Source organism: Bubalus bubalis, chromosome 14 (genome assembly GCF_019923935.1).
Source record: "Bubalus bubalis isolate 160015118507 breed Murrah chromosome 14, NDDB_SH_1, whole genome shotgun sequence".
Taxonomy (NCBI): domain Eukaryota; kingdom Metazoa; phylum Chordata; class Mammalia; order Artiodactyla; family Bovidae; genus Bubalus; species Bubalus bubalis.
Window position 1 is genome coordinate 22,557,071 of NC_059170.1, and position 16,182 is coordinate 22,573,252.

The window sequence follows — 16,182 nt, forward strand, 5'->3', positions numbered from 1 at the left end:
CCCTATTTGTTCTGCATTTTTTTCTCTCTGTGCTTTGATTGCATTTCCTATTCATCTGTTTTTGAGTTACTAGTTCTTTCTTCTACTCTGTTCAATCTGCTGTTAAATGCAACCAATAAATCCTTAATTTTAGATTTTGTATCTTTTAGTTTAGAATGCCCAGTTTATTCTTAGAGATCCCATTTGTGATGTATTGAAACGTTGATGATCACGAGTGGAATCATTCCTCCAGTATTCATGTCCTTGTGTAGTTTTTCCTATATTGACCTCAGGTCACATGACTTCCTTTGCCCAATGGGTCTTATAAAAACATAACATCACAAGTTTGATAAATGATGCATATTGGGGCTTACCTTCTTAGACCTAGCCATTGTGTTAGAAGCCAAAGTTAACTTCCTTGAGATGGGGAGGCCATATGGAGAGACATGTGATTATATCAGTGACCCCGGGTGAGAATAGCAGAAGAACCAGTTAATTAACACACATAACTCTGAGAAATAATGAATAGTTGTTATTTTAATCCACTAAGTTTTAGAGTGGTTTGTAATGCATTGATAGAAAATTGGTACTTTTTTTTTCTGTGTATTGATTAAATTATTCTTTCAGTCAATCTTTTCCTCAAATTTCCTTGACAAATTTATAATAGTTATTTAGAAGTTGTCTGTTGCTTCTACAACTGAAGATATAAAGAAGGAACCATAGTGAGGTGGATAGGAGGGGGTGGAGTCATGGTAGAAGTCAAGACCTATCCCCCCCCCCAACCCTGGGGTGGGCGATCCACACACAGGAGGGTAATTACAATTGCAGAGGTTCTCCCCAAGGGGCGAAGGGTCTGAATCGCACATCAGATTCCCCAGTCCAGCAGTTTTACACCAGGAAGATGAGAACCCAGAATGTTTGGCTTTGAAGGTCAGTGGGGCTTACTTTGGGGACAGCCAGAGCACTGTGGGAAATAGAGACTCCAGTTTTAAAGGGCACACACTCTGGGACCCGTCTGCTGATCAGACCCACCTGCTGATCTCGGAGAACTTCCTGGAGAGGCAGGAGGCAACTGGAGCTTACCCTGGGACACAGACACTGGTGTCTGTGGACACCGGTGCTGATAAGTGGCAGTTTGGAATCCTCCCTCTAGCTTTACAGTTCCAGGGGACCTGATTCCACCCACTAGCCTTTTGGCACTAGTCCTGGGACACCTCAGTGTCCAGAAGGAGAAGAGGCATCAAAGGATAAGATGGCTGGACGGCATCACCGATGCAATGAATATGAACTTGGGCAGACTTCGGGAGATGGTGAGGGACAGGGAGGCCTGGCGTGCTGCAGTCCATGGGGTTGCAAAGAGTTGGACATGACTGGACAACTGAACAACTGGGACACCTCAAGTCAAGCAACTAGCTGGGAGGGACACAGCCTCACCCCCCAGCAGGCATAACTGCCCCAAGATTCCCTGAGCTCACAGCTGCCTTGGAACCTGGCTCTGCCCACCAGAGGGCCTGGCCCCAACCCTGCACACCAGTGCTCTAGCACTAGCTCTGGGACCCCGAGAGCCCTGCACCCAGTGACTCTGGGATCTTGCTCCACTCAACAGTGGGTGGGCACTACTGGCCCCAGGACCCCAGTCTTGGGACTCCCAGATCCTGCAGACAACAAAAGTGCTTTTAGTTCTTGTATTTCCATATAGGCTAAAGGAAAATTTCGGAGTTTCAAAGCAATGATTTATTAGATGATAACCTTCCACTAACTGCCAGAATAATGGTGTTATTGTATGTAGTGTAGATTTCAGAAAATTCCACTGAGTGCTTGTGAAATATAATGAAATGGTTTTGACTTAAACGGATCACCTGAAAGAGGACTTTCTGAGAACCACTGGGTAGACTAACAAGCAAACATAGGGATCAGCCAGAGATGTTTATTGATAGAGTTCAAGAATCTACTGGGGTCAGACGCAGGGTAGCTTCATCTGCCTTTTGATAACTTCAGGCTTCAAGGAACTTAGATTTGCCATGGTAAGTTTTTTGGCAGGTACCTGGACTTCACACAGCACAGTTTATTATTTGTGCAGTAAACATAGACCTTTTCCTTCTTGAAGCATTTATGGCGGCACTTGCCATGAAAATTCCAGCATTTTCGGGTGCCACCTGAAAAGAAAGAACAGAGACAGTGTCAGCCCTAAGAAGAGGTAGATTCTGGATTTGAAAGGTCTGTAAAAGGATTAAAACCGATGTGATAGAGGGTCCTCAGTGTCCTTTGACTTTCACCCTGGTCCTTCTTTCTCTTTTTTCCTTCTCTCTCTTCCTAAAAATTGTGGTAACATACAAACAACATAAAGCTTATCAGTTTAAGTATTTTAAGGTGTACAGTTCAGCGGCATTATGTAAAGTCACAATGTTGTGCAACCATCATCACCACCTAGTTCCAGAACTTTTTAATCATCCCAAACAGAAACCCTGCACCCATTAACTGTTCCCATTTCCCCTCTCTTCATCCTTGGGCAATGACCAATTTGCCATCTTCTCTATAGATTTGCCTAATATAGATATTTTATGTCAATGGAATCACATAACCTGTAGCATTTTATGTCTGACTTCTTTCACTTATTCACTTATTTTCAAGGGTCATCCACGTGTTTTTTTTTTTTTAATTAAAAAAAACTGAAGTACAGTTGAATCCACATGTTTCATGGATCTGCTTCTGTGCTGTTGTTTATGCTGGTTCTCAGTCACGTTTTCTTATTTCCCTGTGTGCCTAGTAAATCTCTGTTGTTGTTGGTTAGTTGCTAAGTCATATCTGACTTTTTGTCGACCCCATGGGCTGTAGCCTGCCAGGCTCCTCTGTCTCTGGGATTTCCTATGCGAGAATCTGGAGTGGGTTGCCATTTCCTCCTTCAGGGGATCTTTCTGACCCAGGGATTGAACCCGTGTGTTCTGCATTGGCAGGCAGATTCCTTATCACTGAGCCACCAGGGAAGCCCAGTAAATCTTAGTAGTGTAATAAACATCAGAGTTGAAGAAAACTGAAGTATAGGTGATTTACAATATTATGTTAGCTTCAGGTGTACAGAACAGTGATACACACACACACACACACACACACACATATATTGGGGCTTCCCTGGTGGCTTAGAGGATAAAGCATCTGCCTACAATGCGGGAGACCTGGGTTCAATCCCTGGGTGGAAAAGATCCCCTGGAGAAGGAAATGGCAACTCACTCTGGTACTCTTGCTGGAAAATCCCATGGAAGGAGGAGCCTGGTAGGCTACAGTCCATGGGATCACAAAGAGTTGAACACGACTGAGCGACTTCACTTTCACTTTTCATATATATATTTCTTTTCGGATTCTCTCCCTTGTAGGTTATTACAAAATATTGCATATATTTCCCTTTGCTATACAGTAGGTCCTTGTTGGTTATCTATTATATATATGTATATAATAGTGTGTATATGCTAATTCCAACCTCCTAATTTATCTCTCCCTTACCCGCCTTTCCCCTTTGGTAACCATAAGTTTGTTTTCTATATCTGTGAGTCTATTTCTATTTTATAAATAAGCTCATTTGGATCATAGTTTAGATTCCACATTAAGTGATAGTACATGATATTAGTCTTTCTCTATATGACATTTCATTTAGAATGATAATCTCTAGGTCCACTCATGTTGTTGCAAATGACATTATTTCATTCTTTTTTTATGGCTGAGTAGTGTTTGGATCATATATATATCATAAGAGATGAGGGAGATGCGGGTTTGATCCCTAGGTCAGAAAGATCCCCTAGAGGAGGAAATGGCAACTTATTCCAGTATTCTTGACTGAAGAATCCCATGGGCAGAGGAGCTTGGTGGGCTACAGTCTGAGGGGTCGCAAGGAGTCGGACATGACTGAGTGATCAACACTTTCACTTTCTTTCAGGACTGTGCCTACGCAGAGCAAGGCTCAGGAAACACTTGCCAAATGTGAAAAACTAAACCTTAGAGCAAGAATCCTGGAGTGGGCTGCCATTTCCTTCTCCAGGAGATCTTCCTGACCCAGGGATTGAATCCATTTCTCCAGCTTGGCAGGCAAATTCTTTACCACTGAGCCACATGGGAAGCCCAGCCTTAGAGCAATAATTCAAATAAAAAGGTATAGTTAATAAGGCAACGGTAGATAAAAATTTGAATCATAAAAAGACTCAAGTAACCTGAAAAAGGGCAAGGAAAGAAGATAAAGTAAACAAAGAAAGGATAGGCAGATAGAAAACAAATAGAAAGATGGTAGGTTAAATGAAACCATATCGATAATTATATTAAGCATAAATAGTCTGAACGTCTCAATTAAATGGCAGAAATTGTCCGATTGGATGAAACAGCAAGATCTATTACATACTGTTTATAAGAAATTCATTCTAAATGGAGAGACATAGTTATGTTAATAGTAAAAAGAAAAAAAATCATGAAATCACTAATCAAAGATAAGCTGGAGTATTATTAATATAATAGCTATGTTAAGATTTAAAAAGTAGACTTCAGAACTAACTAAATTGCTAGGTATAAAAAGGTCATTTCATGATGACAATCTCAACTTATCAAAAAGACATTAATCCTCATTCAAATGCACCAAATAACAGAGCTTGAAAATACATGAAACAAAAAGCTGAAATAACTGAAAGGAGAAATAGACAAATTCACAATGATAATTTCAGCTTTCAACATTCCTCTCTCAATAGTTGATAGAACAATTTAATACAAGATATAGAATATTTGAACTGATGAGTTTATCAACCAACTTAATAGATATTTATAGACCACTCTACCCAACAGCCGGAGAAGGCAATGGCAACCCACTCCAGTACTCTTGCCTGGAAAATCCCATGGGCAGAGGTGTCCAGTAGGCTGCCATCTATGGGGTCGCTAAGAGCTGGACACGACTGAGTGACTTCACTTCACTTCACTACCCAACAACAGAAAAACAGAGATTTTTTTCCAAGAGCTCACAGAATATTTACCAAGATATACCATACAGGATCTCAATAAAAATAAAAGGATTGAAGTCTTTTAGAGAATGAACTTATGGTTTCGGGGGGTGGAGAAGAATGGGGGAAAAGATAGGGAGTTTGGGATCAACATGTACACTCTGCTATATTTAAAATGGATAACCAACAAAGTCCTACTATACAGCACAGGGAATTCTGCTCAATGTTATGTAGCAGCCTGGATGGGAGGGGAGTTTGGGGGGAGAATGGATACATGTATATATATGGCTGAGTCCCTTTGCTGTCCATCTGAAACTATCACAACATTGTTAATTGGTTGCACTCCAATATAAAATAAGAAGTTTTCTTTAAAAAGAATTGAAGTCTTACATAGGTGTATGTCTGTCCACAGTAGAATTAACTAAAAATTAATAGTAGATATGCATGTGGAAAATTCACAAATACTAGAAATTGAACAATGTACTGGGAAATGACTAATGGGTGAAAGAGAAACCAAAAGAGAAATTAGAGAAGTTTGAATTGACTAATTAAAAGTACAATACATAAAAATATTTGTGGAACTGAGACAAAGTAGTAATTAGAGGGAAATTTGCAGTTTAAAATGTGTACTTTAGACAGAATGGTCTTAAATCAACCATCAATGCTTATATCTTAAGTGAGAAAAACAAGAGCAAATTAAGTGAGAAAAACAAGAGTAAATTAAGTAGAAGGAAAAAAATCATTAAGATTGGAGCAAGAGTAAATAGGAAATTTGGGGTGCCATTTCCTACTCCAGGAGATCTTCCCGACCCAGGGACTAAACCCACGTCTCTCGTGTCTCTTGTATTGGTAGGTGGAGTCCTGGATTCTACTGGATACCGCTAGCATCACCTTAGAAACCTCAGAAAAATAACAGACAAATTAAAACTGAAAGCTGGTTTCTTGAAAACATAAAAAATTTTCTAAATTTCTAGCCAGGCAGGCTGACCAGGAAGAAAGCAAAAGAGAAGAAATAAATTGTTTATTATCAGGAATGAAAGAGAGGGGATTCCCTGGCCGTCCAGTGGTTAGGACTCCATGCTTTCTCCAAAGAGGGTGGAGGTGTGATCCCTGGTTGGGAACTAAGATGCCACGAGCAGTGCAGGGTGGCCAAAAACAGAAAAAGAAGGAAAGAGAGGACTTCACTATAGAGTCTATAGATATTACAACGCTAATAAGGTCATAACAGAGAAAACTTCATGACTATAAATCGAACAACTTACACAAAGCAGACAAATTATTTGAAAAACACAAACTACTGAAGCTCATACATGAAGAAATACATAACTCTAAACCCCTTAAGTTTTTGAAAGAAATTGAATTTGTATGTAAGTATTTTTCACAAAGAAAACGCTAGGTTGAGATGGCTTCATTGGTGAATTATATTAATACCAAGCATTTAGAAAGAAATAATACCAATTCTTTTAGAAAGAAATAATACCAATTCTTTTCAAAGTCTTCCAGCATTACCTTGACACCTAAATCAAAGACATTCCAAGAAAATAAAACTACAGACTTATATCCCTTATGAACTTAGATGTAAAAACCCTTACAGACTTAACATCCCTCATAAACCAGACGTGAAAATCCTTTACAAAATATAAACTGAATCCCAAAGTGTATAAAAAGGATAATACATCATAATAAATGTGAATCAGTCCAAAAATGTAAAGGTCAGTTCAACATTTGAAAAATCAATGTATTAATAATTCACCACATCAGCAGAGTAACCCTCCCACCTCACCCAATCACATGATCACTTCAATAGCTGTAGAAAAAGCATTTGACAGAATTCATAATACCTGATTACCAACATCTGTGAAAATTCTGCAGATACTATCATACTTACTAATGAATTAAAAACAGATTTTAAAGGGAGACATAAAACTACTACTGTTTAAAGATGACACGATCATCTATGTATAAAATCCTCCCAAAACCTATGAAACCTATTGAGTCTAGCAAGGCTGTAGGATATAAGATTAATATATAAAAACCAATTGTATTTCTGGATCATATAATAATTCTATTTTTAGTTTTCCAAGGAATCTCCATATTGTTCTCTATAGTGACTGCACCAACTTACAATTCCACCAATAATGTAGATGTGTGTACATTCTAAGTCGCTTCAATCAAGTCCAACTCTTTGTGACCCCATGGACTATAGCCCATCAGGCTCCTCTGTCCATAGGATTCTCCAAACAAGAATACTGGATTGGGTTGCCATGCCCTTCTCCAGGGATCTTGCCCACCCAGGGATCGAACCCACATTTCCTGTGTCTCCAGCATTGCAGGGAGATTCTTTACCACTGAGCCACCTGGGAAGCTCAACAGTGTAGGAAGGTTCCCTTTCCTCAATACCTTCTCCAGTATTTATTATTTATAGACTCTTTAATGATGGCCATTCTGATTTGTGTGAGGTGGTACCTCACTGTAGCTCTCTTTTGGCCACACCTGTGGGATCTTTGTTCCCAAATCAGGAATTGAACCTGTGCCCCCTGCAATGAAAGAACAGAGTCTTTACCACTGGACCACCAGGGAAGTCCCCTCACTGTAGTTTTGATTTACATTTCTCTAATAATTAGTGATGTTGAGAATCTTTTCATGTGCCTACTGGCCACCTGTATGTCTTCTTTGGAGAAATGTCTATTAAGGTCCTCTGCCCATTTTTCAATTGGGCATATACCTAAAACTATAATTCAAGGGCTTCTTTGGTGGTCAGGTGGTTGAGAGTCAGTCTTGCAATGCAGGGAATGCTGGTTCGATCCCTGGTCAGGAGGATCTCACATGCCACGGAGCAGCTAAGCCCATGTGCCACAACTCCTGGAAAGTGAAAAAGTGAAAGTGTCAGTTGCTCAGTTGTGTCCAACTCTTTGTGCCCCTGTGGACTGTAGCCCTTCAGGCTCCTCTGTTCATGGATTTCCTAGGCAAGAATACTGGAGTGGGTTGCCATTTCTTCCTCCAGGGGACCTTCCCAGCCCAGGGACTGAACCCAGGTTTCCTGCATTACAGGCAGATTCTTTACTGGCTAAGCCACCAGGGAAGCCCCAGAACTACTGGGCCCATGTGTAATTCTGTGTTTTATTTTACAAAAAAGATAAGGCACTCCCCACCACAATTTAACAATAAACTCCGAAATTTTAATTCAAGAATATCAAGATGAACTGTTGTTGGGAGTGAGAGGAAAGACGGTCTCATATACTTTGTTTCAGCCTCTCTGGAGGCTACTTGGCACATTTTCAGATGGTGCGGTCTTGACCGGCAATTTCCTTTCTAGATGTCTATCCAAGGGAAATACACATGCCGACTGAGAAGCCTGTACACTGGAGATACAGTTACAAGCAAGTTAGAGACAGACAGCTGCCCTCAGAGAACTTCCATTCAAGTGGGGGAGGGGAGATGAGAAACACTATTAAAGAAATAGCTACCCAGATATTTGATTGACTAGACTTAGGCTGAAAATTATAAAGGAGGAACTCTGGGTGCTATGAGGACGTATAATTGAAAAGGATGTGACATACCCCACCTAAATCTAATCTCTGCTGGGTTCTTGGGCTTTATACATATGTCACAATTAACCTAACTTAAAAATTTTTAAAATATTAAAGTGATACAAACTTCATTCCCCTTTAATCATGAGACCCTTTGGTTGCTGAAAAGCAGAATTAGGCAGAGTTTCTGGCCTTTGGGGGGATGGTAAACAATAGAATGACAAAGTTCATTGCTCAGCTTAAATGAGATGAGTTATAGTTTATAGCAAGACAACACATTTAAGAACCTAATGTATTTAGAAGGGTCAGGGAGTTCCAAATTTCAAAGAATTCCTTTATATATTATTAGCTGAGCCTGGTGGATTCAGATAAAACCACCTCATCGCAAGCCACAGGAGGCAAAGGCTGAGGGTCTGGCCAAAGAAACTTCCTTTACCACCACCACATCTAATAGAAAGAAAGAGGAAATATTCTCCTTAGAGGAAACTGGGGCATTTAAATCTAATTTTGCAGCAGCAGCAGGAGGCCTTAGAGCTCCACCAGAGCCCACAACTTGTCTCTGCCAGCCAGGACAATGAAGACCCTACTAGCAAGCTAGAGACAGAGGCCTTCCTCTCCTCCAACACCCCCTACCCCCCTGCACCCCACCTCGGGGCCCCCGGACTAGGGCCTGCTGGTAAACCTGAACACTTAAGAAGTAGAGATAAGTCATGTGAGAAAGGCAGGGGGCAAGAGACTCTCTTGCTACAAACACCCAGATTGGTCTGGAGAAACTACTAGAGAAGAGGGGATTTACTTTCTGCCCTCAGAGGGTAGCCCAGGGAAATTGCTAACAGTACCAACACATTATGGTGCTATCTGGAGGGGAATTAGATTAGAAATGCCTGAGGGAAGTGGTTGAGCATCTCCCTCTCCTCTCCTGTGGCATAAAGTACTCAGGAAAGTCCTCAGTTCCCTTTTGTCTCCAGTGGAAACAGGAGAACAGATGATGAGTTGAGAGCCTAAGAGACCTGCCAGCAGTAGACCCCCGTGCAGAAAGGAGTGGGAGGGGCTGTGTGTGAACAGCTTAAACCTAGGGATTAGATGGAAGATTTGACTGAGATGAAGGCCTGAGTCAGTGAGGCTTTCAACAGGACCAGGAAGTTTCCTCAGTCATGGATCACACATGAGGGACCTTGCTGCAGAAGTCAGTGAAGGTCCAGCACTGGGCTCTACCTCCTCATGAGCCTGCTCCAGGGCCTTTGCACTGCACATTCCCACCAGCTTGAATATTCTCCATAAATCCATAGGGATCACCTCTTATCCTCCCTCAGGTCAGGGTGAGCCATTCCATGAGCACCCCTTTAAAACAGCAAATTTACATCCCTGTGGTATTTGCTATCCCCTTTCCCACCTACTCTGCTCATCATACTCACCACCTGACATTTCATATGTTTCACTTATTAAAAAAAATTTCTGCTTCTCTCAACAGAATGCAAACTCCAAGAGGCTAAAGACTTTGCTTACCTTGTTTTGTTCTCATGTGTTCACTGCACTACCTCCTGCACCTATCACAGTGCCTGGAATATGAAATTTGTTCAACATTTGGTTTATTGATAGCTCAGTTGGTAAAGAATTCACCTGCAATGCAGGAGACCCTGGTTCGATTCCTGGGTCAGGAAGATCCCCTGGAAAAGGGATAGGCTACCCACTCCAGTATTCTTGGGCTTCCTTTGTGGCTCAGCTGGTAAAGAATCCGCCCACAATGTGGGAGACCTGGGTTCAGTCCCTGGGTTGGGAAGATCCCCTGGAGAAGGGAAAGGCTACCCACTCCAGTATTCTGGCCTGGAGAATTCCACGGACTGTACAGTCCATGGGGTCCCAAAGAGTCAGACATGACTGAGCAACTTTCACTTTCACGTTTATTGAGTGAGCCAATAAATTAAATCATGACATCTAGTTAACTCCTAAATCCAGGTGCTATCCTCAGAAAGCGAAAGGGAACAGAAGGAGAAATTCTCAAAGACTTACTCAAATATTTATTCAAAAGAGACTGAATTAACTTGAAACTGTTTTAAACCAGAACTGATGAGCATTTATTAAACTGAGGAGTTTAGGCACAGTCCCTTAGCGCCTTCCACCACCCCTCTCCCCAGCCATTGCATCAGCAGGATGGAATTTCCTGGGAAAATTGAAATGAGTTACATAAAATGAAGAAGCTACACTTTTTTTTTTTTGCATACCAAAATTTCAGTGTGTTCAATGTTGTTCCCTCAAACTAATGTTACTATACACATGTCTTTGTTGTAGCAGATTGAGAAATGGGGACATTGAAACTCTGAGCCGCTGAGCTGCTTACTGGAGGTCACAAAGTTAGAAAATGATTGAGCAGTGTTTAACCCAGGTTCTGAGGCTTTCCTCTCTATCCCCAGCTGAGTAGTATTTCAGACATTTGCCACAGGCAGGAACAAGGGCTGAGGTGAGGAAATTTATATATTACAGCCCTGTGGACAGGTGAGGTGAAAGCCTTGGCTGAGCAGAAGTTTCTGTCAGTTGAGCAAGAGGGGCCAGACAGTGATGCTAGAGTTGGTGGAATAGCCCTTTTTTGCTTAAGCTCTCCTACGGCAGCTCATCTGGCAGTCAAGGCTCATCAAGACCTGGACCTTGACTGCTTCTGCAGTCTTAACCCTTGCCACACCCTTAACCTTGGGCTTCTAGATCCTGGGCTTCCCTGGTGACTCAGACGGTAAAGAATCTACCTGCAATGCAGGAAAGCTGGATTTGATCCCTGAGTTGGGAAGGTCCCCTGGATAAGGGAATGGCTACCCACTACAGTATTCTTGCCTGGAGAATCCCATGGACAGAGGACTCTGATGAGCTACAGCCCATGGGGTTGCAAAGAGTCAGACACTATTGAGCGATTAACACTTTCAGTCTTATCCCTTGCCACACCCTTAACCCACCCTTCCATCGTGGGCTAGTTTCCTGAAGGCGTGGTACTGTCTCCCATATCTGGACCTTTGCTATTAGCTGACTTCCACCCGGGACACCCTTCCTTTTCCACCTCTTCTCCCTCCCCTTCTAATTTCTAACCACTTTTCAGGACTCAGAGTATCCCTCCAGGAGATCTCTCCTGGCCCTCAGCCTGGGCTGGTCCCTCCCTGTGCACCTCAGGACCCCAGATCCCCTCTAACACAGCTCATGGCACTCTGGGTAAATGCTATTTCACATCTCTCCCAGTGAGTGCCTCCCAGTGTGGGTGCTCAGTTGCTTCAGTCATGACCGACTCTTTGTGACACCATGGGCTGCAGGGATCTCTCCCACTCAGGGATTGAACCTGAGTTTCTTACCTCTTCTGCATTGGCAGGCGGTTTCTTTACCACTGCGCCATCTGGGAAGTCTGAATCCCTCCCAGGCCATGTCATTTATCTCTGTGGTCCTAGCTTCCCAACACAGGGACTGGCACAGAGATGGTAACAAGTCAAAGATGAGCTTTGCTTTCTCCTTAAGGTGGTTGCGGTTTGTATTAAGCCTAGATCATTCTGGGGCCTATTTTGTGACATGGCCACTATTGTGTATCCTCCTCCTGCTTCTCCTCCTCCTATGCATTCTTCTTCACAAGCTAACCCCCCTTAGCATGCTCCCTGGGACAGCAGGATGGGGTGACTGAGCAAGAAGCTCTCCATGTTGTAGTTGGTACCTAGATCTCGGCTGCCTGGCCGCCAGGGAGGGCTCCTCCTCCACAAGGTGACTGCAGGAGGCCCGGCAGCCCATCCTCCCCGCCCGTGGGATTCTGTGTCCAGATCTCTCTCTCCGCACCCTGTGCCCCTCCCCTGAAGAGGTCCCGGTTACCTGGAGTGAGCTGGGACAAGAGCAGCAGTCCGGCCAGAATCAGCGAGAGGAGCTTCATGGCTACAAGTGGCCAAGGGAAGCGGCAACGGCAAAGCAGCTTGGCAAATGTGATGCGATGGCAAAGCTAATGGTGGAGTGCTCTGGCCTCTCTGGCTTCCGCTCCTTTGCTCCAACCGGAACAGATGTCACCCGCACGTGCCCTCCACCGCCCACGGGCACGGCCCCCGCACGCCCTGAGCTGGCATGCTGGCTTTTCTCATTTAGGTCACGCTATAGGGTTCGACTGCCAATCAAAGGACCACCAGGGGGCGCCACACAAGCGGAACACAGAAGGTCAGGGAAGATATCGTAGAGAAGATAGCAGAGAACTTTGTTTTGAGAAACAAAGACCAAAACGCCAGGTGGATGAGCCCTCGTGGCTTTCCAGGCAAAGGGAAGTCTGTACAGAGGCTTTTGTTGGTGTTGAACATGAGAAATATACTGTAACTGGGGCTAAAATCGGCAGGAGAATGGAAGGAAGAGATGCAGCTCCCAGCAGGAGTCTGGCTGTGCCCTCTCACAAGTATTAGCAGCCGTAGCCCCCGGCCATCTCAGGGCTACCCATGTGGTCAGGCCTTCTGGGGGCCAGGCTGTGACCCATCCTCAGAGGTCCAAGAACCAGCTATTGTAGTGGGGAGGTCCCTCCTCTGAACTCTAAGGATTTGAAAATCCATTCTCTTCCCTCAGTTTCGGCTACCTAAGGGTAGTAGCTGCATTCTCTGGTTGCTGTTGTTCAGTCGCTCAGTTGTGTCCGACTTCTTGTGACCCCATGGACTGCAGCACTCCAGGCTTCCCTGTCCTCCACTATCTCCTGGAGTTTGCTGGAATTCATGTGCATTCAGTCAGTGATGCTATCTAACCATATCATCCTCTGCTGCCCACTTCTCCTGTTGCTTTCAGTTTTCCCCAGGATTAAGGTCTTTTCCAGTGAGTCGGCTCTTTCCATCAGGTGGTCAGAATATTGGAACTTCAGCTTCAGGATCAGTCCTTCCAGTGAATATTCGGAGTTGATTTCCTTTAGGATTGACTGGTTTGATCTCTCAAGAGTCTTCTCTAGCACCACAGTTCGAAAGCATCAATTCTTCTGCACTGCATCCGTACATGACTACTGGAAAAATCTGTGGTTACTAATACCTGTTTCCTCAGGGTCCTCTTTTTGCTGTTTCTGCCTTCCAACAGCAATGTAACTGATTCCATACATTAAGTATGCTATGTGACTTCCATTTCTTGACTGGATCCTATTTGACACAGATGTCAAGGGTATAAAAGCATGATCCCATGGACAGAAGAGCCTGGTGGGTTACAGTCCATGGGATCGCAAAGAGTAGGACATGACTTAGCGACTAAACAACAATGGCTTACAAGACAAATCAACGTTGAAAACCATTTTTGTAGGGACAGAAAACAGATTGAGGAGGTTGAAGACTGAAAGGTAAGTGAAGGAATGAGATCAGTAAGTGTAAACAGCTCTTTCTAAAGCCTTTAAGATGAAGAGAAGACAGTAGCTAGGAAGGACTCAGTGCCTAAGGCCTAGAAATCCATGATTGCTGTTCATTTCTGTTGCATGTGTGTACTCAGTCATTTCTGACTCTTTGTGACCCCCAGGACTGTAGCCCGCCAGGCTCCTCTGTTTATGGGATTCTCCAGGCAAGAATACTGGAGTGGGTTACCATTTCCTCCTCCAGGTGATCTTCCTGACCCAGAGATAGAACCTGCATCTCCTGTGTCTCTTGCATTGGCATGCAGATTCTTTATCGCTGAATCACTTGGGAATCCCTTCATTTCTGTTAAGGAAGCTCATTTTTTCAAACATATGTTAGTTAAGACTCAATTAGGGAAGCAGCAGTACGGCTATCAGCATTATGGGCTAAGGAATTTACGACAAGGATGAGACTATTCAGTTGTGGGAAGGGCTGGGAAAGTAAAGAGCTCTCTGGGGTCCTGAAGGAGCTGGTGCAGAAGCCTGTGAAAGGTTACTTGCTCCTTCAAAACCACTGCCTATTTTAATTCATTTGCTGTTCAGTTGCTTAGTCTTGTCCAACTCTTTGTGACCGCATGGACTGTAGCACGCCAGGCTTCTCTGTCCTCCACTGTCTCCCTGAGTTTGCTCAAACTTATGTCCATTGAGTTGGTGATGCTAACTAACTGTCTCATCCTTTGCTGCCCCCTTCTCATTTTGCCTTCAATCTTTCCCAGCATCAGGGTCTTTTCCAAGGAGTTGGCTCTTGGCATCAGGTGGCCGAAGTATTGGAGCTTCAGCAACAGCCCTTCCAGTGAATATTCACAGTTGATTTCCTTTACAATTAACTGTCTTGATCTCCTTGCAATCCCAGGGATTCTCAAGAGTTTTCTTCAGCACCACAATTTAAAAGCATAAGTTCTTCAATGCTCAGCTTTCTTTATGGTCCAACTCTCACATCTCTACACGACTACTGGGAAAACCATAGCTTTGACTATATGGGCCTTTGTTGAGTTCATAGAGAGGTGTTTAGTTTTGGGCCTGAACCTGGGTCAGTTTGGTCAGAAGGGCTGGCAGTTGGGAAGGAGAGCTGACATGTAGCAGGAAACAATGAAGACAGGCTGAAACTCGCAGAAACCCCTTACCGCCTCTAACCAGTGACAGCCTTCAGAACACAGGGATGCTGCTTCATTTCCAACTCCCCAATATCATGCAAAAAAAAAAAAAAAAAAAAAAAAAAAAAGAAAAGAAAGAAAAAGAAAAGAGAGAAAAGAGTTTGTGGCAAAGCCTAACTTGATTCCATACAGGGAAAGGAATTGCAAAATGTAATTTCATCCTAGTTTGGGCTACAAAAACAGCACCAAATGCTTATGTTCAAACTCATCACATTGTATCATTAAAAATACGCAGTTGTTTTTTTTTCTACTCAACAGTTTAAAAAAAAAAAATTGAAAATGCAGTTTTCTATTTGGTGGCTAGGGAATGGGGCAGAAATGTATCTGTTGGATGCTGTCCTCCCTGAGAGAAGAGACCCTACTGTCTAAAGTGCCTGGATACATAGAGAATTTTGGTGTGGAGGGTGGAGGAAGCAGAGCTAAAAACATACAGTCCTGACTCTGATTTTCTGTTTACTTTGCAATTTTGGATAAAATTCAAACTCTTCTCCCTGACTTACCTGATCCAGTTGCCATGTAGCTCTCTGACTTTATCTCATATCAGTTCCCACTCGTGCCCTATTCTTCAGCCATACTAGCCTTTACTCTTTCCATTGAACACACTATATCTGCTTGCACTTGCTATGCCCTTCACCTGAAATATTCTTATCAATTTTCTTGTAATTGGCTCCTTTGTGTCACTCATGTCACTTTATATTAAATTTATCAAGTCCCTGCTATGTACTATTCCAGGATCATGAATTTTTAAGTCAGATAGATTTAGGTTGACCCCACTCCAGTACTCTTGCCTGGAAAATCCCATGGATGGAGGAGCCTGGTGGACTACAGTCCATGGGGTCGCTAACAGTCAGATATGACTGAGCAACTTCACTTTCATGCATTGGAGAAGGAAATGGCAACCCACTCCAGTGTTCTTGCCTGGAGAATCCCAGGGACGGGGGAGCCTGGTGGGCTGCTGTCTATGGGGTTGCACAGAGTTGGACACGACTGAAGTGACTTAGCAGCAGCAGCAGCAGCCTGACCTTCAAATTGTTAGCTTTCTTTTTTTTAAAATTTATTTATTTTAATTGAAGGCTAATTACTTTACAAAATTGTTAGCTTTCTGAAATTGTATAAATAACTTAGCCTCTACTGACTTAAGGTTTTCATGGATAAAAAGACAATGTTACATAGCTCACTGAATTGTTAAAAAGATTAAA

General features: G+C 43.1%; 1 protein-coding gene and 1 non-coding gene across 2 annotated transcripts; both read right to left on the reverse strand.

The window, feature by feature from the left end:
- Positions 1-1,886: 1,886 nt before the first annotated feature.
- On the reverse strand, positions 1,887-12,558 carry DEFB123 (defensin beta 123). Its single transcript, XM_006060676.4, has 2 exons — positions 12,311-12,558; positions 1,887-2,135 (listed from the first exon to the last, which is right to left on the reverse strand). Exons 1-2 carry the CDS (start codon positions 12,366-12,368, stop codon positions 1,990-1,992), a joined length of 204 nt encoding a protein of 67 aa, XP_006060738.1. The 5' UTR covers positions 12,369-12,558; the 3' UTR covers positions 1,887-1,989.
- Positions 7,457-7,529, reverse strand: TRNAE-UUC. Its single transcript has one exon. It is a non-coding gene; the product is annotated as a tRNA-Glu (tRNA).
- Positions 12,559-16,182: the final 3,624 nt, after the last annotated feature.